The following is a 6,060-nucleotide window of genomic DNA, read 5'->3' on the forward strand; positions in this document are numbered from 1 at the left end:
AAAGAACCATTTCCACTACCTGCAGAAGAGGATTCTACATTTGAACGACCTACAGAGAAAAACATTCACTTCATCTTCATTTTGAAAGAATACTTTTTCTTCTGACACTCCCATCCCTAATTTTACTCCTCTGGACACTGGTCCCTGGTTCAGCAGCACCTCAATTTTAAAATTCATACCCACTTTCTGCATTGCTTCATCCCTCCCTATTTCTGCAATCACACCAGCCCCCTCCTATTTTGGCCTCTTAAACATCTTGGAATTTAATCCCATCACCATGTCTTCAGATGCCAAAGCCCCAAGTTCTGGAATCTCTTCTTTAGTGTCTCTCTTTCTCACACCGCCTTTAAAGATCCTTCTCAAAATCTACCTTTTTGGTCAGCTGTTTGAATATTTTCTTACTTAGCTCAATGCCAATGCAACTGTTTGGATTTAGCTATGAACATCAAGAATGGGTGAGCCCACCATTCAGTGTAGAGTCATCCAACATAGAGACAGGCCCTTCGGCCCAACCCTTCCATACTGACCAGGTTTCCTCAAGTGACCTAGTCCCATTTGCCTGCCCATATCCCTCTAAATCTTTCCTATCCACACATCTGCCCATACGCCTTTTAAATGTTGTAACTGTATCAGCCTCTACCACCTCACCTGGCAGCTCATTCCATTCACACACCACTGTGTGAAAGAGTTATCCCCCAGGTCTTTTTTAAACCTTTCCCCTGTCACCTTAAACCTATGCCCTCTAGTTTTGGACTCCCCTAGCCCAGGGAAAAGACCTTGGCTATTCACCCTATCCATGCCCCTCATGATTTTAGAGGGTCAGCCTCCTATGCTCCAGGGGATAAAGTCCTAGCTTATCCTGCTTCTCCTTATAATTAAAACGTTCCACTCTCTGTAGCATCCTCGTAAGATAACAAGGTGTACAGCTGGATGAACACAGCAGGCCCAGCAGCATCAGAGGAGCAGGAAAGCTGACGTTTCGGGCCTAGACTCTTCTTCAGAATCCTTGTAAATCTTTTTTGCACCTTTTCCAGTTTAATAACATCTTTCCTATAGCAGGGCAACCAGAACTGTACACAGTACTCCAAATATAGCCTTACCAATGTCTTGTACTGTTGTAACATGATGTCCCAGCTCCTGTGCTCAATGCTCTGACTGACTGATAGAGGCAAACATGCCAAAAGCCACCTTCACCATTCTGTCTACCTGTGATTCCACTTTCAAGGAACTATGTACCTGTAATCCCTCGGTCTTTATTCAACAACACTCCCTAGGACCCTAGCAATGAACTGTGTAAATCCTGCCCTTGTTTGGCTTAGTGAAATGTAACACCTCTGCTATTCCTCAGCCAACTGGCCCAGTTGGTCAAGATCTCGTTGTGCGCTTAGATAATATTCTTCACTGCCCACTATGCCACAAATTCTGGTGTTGCCCGAAATCTTACTGACCATGCCTCCCATATTCTTATCCAAATTGTTTATATAAATGACGAGGAATAGTGGACCCAGCACCAATCCTTGTGGCACACAGATGGTCACAGGTTTCCAGTGTGAACAACAACCCTCTTCCACCACCCTTTATCTCATCTGTGTAAAAAATAAGGCTGAAGTTCCCAGCATTACAGGTACCAGTCTTCAGCCAACTCAATTCACTCCACATGATATCAAGAAACGGATGGAGGCACTGGATATTGCAAAGGCAATGGGCCCTGACAATATTCTAGAAACAGCATTGGACACTTATGCTCCAGAACTTGCTGCTCCTCTAACTAAGCTCTTCCAGTACAGTTACAACACTGGTATCTACCCAACAACATAGAAAATTGTTCAGCCATGTCCTGACCACAAAAAGCAGGACAAATCCAACCTGGCCAATTACCGCCCCATCAGTCTACTCTCGATCATTAGTAAAGTGATGGAAGGTATCAGTAACAGTGCTATCAAGCAGCACCTGCTCAGCGACGCCCAGTTTGGGTTCTGCCAGGGCCACTCAGCTCCTGACCTCATCAAACATGGACAACAGAGGTGAGGTGAGAGTGGCAGCCCTTGACATCAAGGCTGCATTTGACCAAGTGTGGCATCAAGGAGCCCTAGTGAAACTGGAATCAATGGGTATTGGGTCAAACTCTCCACTGGTTGGAGTCACGCCTGGCACATAGGAAGATGGTCATGGTTGTGGGAGGTCAGTCATCTCAGCTCCAGGACATCCCTGCAGGAGTTCCTCAGGGTAGTGTCCTAGGGCCAACCATTTCCAGCCGCTTCATCAATGACTTCCCTCCATCATAAGGTCAGAAATGGGATGTTCGCCGATGATTACACAATGTTCAGCACCATTCGTGACTCCTCAGATACTGAAGCAGACCGTGTTCACATGCAACAAGGTCTGGACAATATCCAGACTTGGGCTAATAAGTGGCATGTGACATTCATGCCACACAAATGCCAGAAAATGACCATTTCCAATGAGGGGGAATCTAACCATCACCTTTTGACATTCAATGGTATTACTGAAACCTCCACAATCAACATTCCAGGAGTTACCATTGACTAGAAACCGAACTGGACAAGCCAAACTAATCTTGTGGCTACAGGTTAGAGGCTTGGAATGCTGCAGGAAGTAACTCCTCTCCTGACTCCCCAAAGCCTGTCTATCTATAAGGTGCAGGTCGGGAGTGTGATGGAATACTCCCCACATAACTCTATTTGTGCAGTTCCAACAATACTCAAGAAGATTGACAGCAGTATGGATGAACCAGTCTCATCCATCACCATCAACACTCTCTCCCTTCACCTCATCAGCACTACATATCAACTACAAAGTGCACTGCAGAAATTCAACATGGGTCATTGGACAGTATCTTCCGAACCCTACCAAATGGAAGGACAAGGGGAGCAGATACATGGAAACACCACCATCTTCATTTCCCCTCCAAGCCACTCACCATCCTGACTTGGAAATACATCACCTTTCCTTTACTGTTGTTGGGTCTAAATACTGCAACTTGCAAACGCCCCCAACACCATGCACCCCCCCAACCCAACAGCACTGTGGGTACACTGACATCCCAAGGTCAAAGGCAGTGGTTTAAAGTAGCAGCTCACCACCACCTTCTGAAGGCCAATTATAGATGAGGAGTCAACTCCAGCCCAGCCAGCAACAAATATTTTTTTTTAAAAATTGCTTCTACTTCTACTCTGTAATGCGGAAGTCTAGAGGCTCCTGTCAAAGTCTGTGACAGAGGATACACGCTGTAAAGGATCCCACAGAATGAAAAGCCCAATCAATCAGGATTTAATGACGACGCAAACTGTTACACAGTTCATTAACAGTGTACAAACCAGATTTACTGGTAAACACTCTTGCATGTTATATTCTACAAAAGGCACTCTATAATACTTTGATCACATCAGAGACAGTCTATCGTACTTACGACTAAAAACAGGAAACTGGTGCTAGTCATCAGTAGCTGTCAGTCCCCTCACTGGACCATTTAATATCATCTGGAGGGAGGTGATGAAATACAGTCATCATAGACATCACTGTAAAGCTGTCCCAATCCCCAACACCACCCTCCCCCCAATTCCCAACACTTCCAACTTTCCCCCAAACCTCCAACACCACCCTGACCTCCCCGACCTTCCCCCCATTCCTTAATACCCCCCACCCTTCCCTACCGCCAAACCTCCCCTAATCCCCCAACACCAATCCGACCCCACCCTCCCCCTCAATCCTCACACCCCTCCTGCCCCCCAACACCCTCCCCTTCCCCTTCCCCCCTACTATCCCCAGCAGTGCACCCGCCACCCCCACCCCCCCAAAACTGGGGTTATCTGTGACACGGACTGAAAGTTCAGACTCAACCTTACCTCGTCCAGTTCTTTCTTAGTTTCCTCCTCCATACGCCGGATATCATCCATAGTAAGTTCAATCCACCTGTCCATCCAACAGAACAACTGCCTATGGAAGACTGTGAATAAACGCCTTTCTTGCTGCTCTCAAATAAAAACAAAAAGACCCAATCAGAAACACCAACCAAACACAGTTACATTTTAATCAGGGGTTGGTGCATCACCCCAGAGTCAGATGCCAGCCCCAGCAGAAGCTCAGATGATGCAGTTTGTATTGATAGCCTGCAACAGGGAGGGTACTGGCTCCCTTTAACGCCATCTTCTCGAACAACAGAACCATTAAGATGCACGGGATCCACGGTGACTTGGCTGTGTGGATTCAGAATAGGCGTGCTCACAGAAGGCAGAGGGCAGTGGTGGAAGGGTGTTTTTCAGGCTGGAGGGCCGTGACTTGTGGTATTCCACAGGCATCAGTATTGGGACCTCTGCTGCTTGTGATAAATATATAAATGACTTGGATGAAAAGGTGGATGGGTGGGTTACTACGTTTGCAGATAATACAAAGATTGGTTGAGTTGTGGACAGTGTAGAAGGTTGTCAAAGGATACAGCAGGATATAGATCTGTTGTAGATATGGGCGGAGAAATGGCAGATGGAGTCTAATCCAGGTAAGTGTGAGGTACTGCACTTTGGGAGATTAAATGTTAAGGAAAAGTATACAGTTAATGGCAGGACCCTGAACAGCATTGATGTACAGAGGGACCTTGGAGTTCAAGTCCATAGCTCTCTGAAAGTGGCCACACAAGTAGATAGGGTGGTAAAGAAGGTGTATGGCATGCTTACCTTTATTGGTCAGGAAATTGAATACAAGAGTCAGGATGTCATGTTGCAGCTTTATAAAACTTTGGTCAGGCCACAGTTAGAGCATTGTGTTCAATTCTGGTCGCCATGTTACAGGAAAGATGTGGAGACTTTGGAGACGGTGCAGAAGAGATTTACCAGGATTCTGCCTGGATTAGAGGGTATGAGCTATAAGGAGACGCTGGAAAAATTCAAGTTGTTTTCCCTGGAGTGGCAGAGGCTGCGGGGAGATTTGTTAGAAGTGTATAAAATTACGAGATGTATTAATAGGACTGAAGGGCAAAATCTTTTTCCGAGAGTTGAAATGTCTAAAAGTAGGCAGCATGCATTTAAGATTTGAGGCAAAAAGCTCAAAAGGTGACGTGAGGGGCAAGTTTTTTTTACACCGAGAGTGGTAAGAATCTGGAACACACTGCCAGGGGTGGTGGTGGAGGCAAATACAATAAAGGGCATTTAAAGGATAAGCACATGAATATACAAGGAATGGAGGGATATGGACTAAGGACAGACAGAAGGGATTAGTTTAATTTGGCCCATTCCTGTAACCTGACAGCACAGGAAGCGACCACTGAATTCACTGTATCAGTGTGGTTTGTTGTGAAACCTATCTGAGTAGTGTTACAACAATGATTTATAAATGAATGTGTGTTACTGTGGAGAAAAAAGGTACAGTTTGTTGAAGCTTTTCATTTTGCACATACCAGGGCAGTTTGTCAGAAATAGCATTGTGAAGGGAAGATGACATGAGGAGAGAATACAAATTGATTGCTTGGTCACAGCCCAGAGTGAAGCTCTGTGTTGGTCTTCCTGTTCACCCACTCACCTTCTGGATAAAGCTCTCCACTTTGCTCTGAAGGCCCCACCATTTAAACTTCACGGTCACCAGTTTGTAAGCACACATGTGTGGCCAATCTCTTCTTTTTGCCAGTTCTTTCTGCAACAGAATGGAGAATAAGCTGCCCAATGAGATCCATTACATTAGTGTTTAATGAATTTATGCTCAGGTTTGGCTCCATTTGTAGGACCAAGATTTGTTGCGCATTACTGACAGACCCAAAAACAAATTAGTAACTTTTCTTTATCCATGGATTGCGATGTAACTGAATGTCTTAGAGCCACTTGTACCTTATAGCTTTTTATAGCTAACCCCATGCTGTCCCTGTCCCTGGGGGTGTTTGATGTCAGGGACAGTGCAGGGGGAGCTTTACTCTGTATCTAACCCTGTGCTGTCCCTGTCCCTGTCCCTGTCCCTGGGGGTGTTTGATGGGGAACATTGTAGAGACAGCTTTACTCTGTATCTAACCCCGTGCTGTCCCTGTCCTGGGAGTGTTTGATGGGGAACAGTGTAGAG

General features: G+C 45.7%; 1 protein-coding gene across 1 annotated transcript; it reads right to left on the reverse strand.

Annotated features, from left to right (window-relative positions):
• Positions 1 to 2,459: 2,459 nt before the first annotated feature.
• Positions 2,460 to 5,652, reverse strand: LOC125482545 (phosphatidylinositol transfer protein alpha isoform-like). The gene is made up of 3 exons (XM_048594637.1): positions 5,533 to 5,652; positions 3,867 to 3,989; positions 2,460 to 3,500 (listed from the first exon to the last, which is right to left on the reverse strand). Exons 1-3 carry the CDS (start codon positions 5,608 to 5,610, stop codon positions 3,453 to 3,455), a joined length of 249 nt encoding a protein of 82 aa, XP_048450594.1. The 5' UTR covers positions 5,611 to 5,652; the 3' UTR covers positions 2,460 to 3,452.
• Between the last annotated feature and the right edge of the window lie 408 nt (positions 5,653 to 6,060).

Source organism: Rhincodon typus, unplaced genomic scaffold (assembly GCF_021869965.1).
Source record: "Rhincodon typus isolate 14 unplaced genomic scaffold, sRhiTyp1.1 hic_rhity00012143, whole genome shotgun sequence".
NCBI lineage: Eukaryota > Metazoa > Chordata > Chondrichthyes > Orectolobiformes > Rhincodontidae > Rhincodon > Rhincodon typus.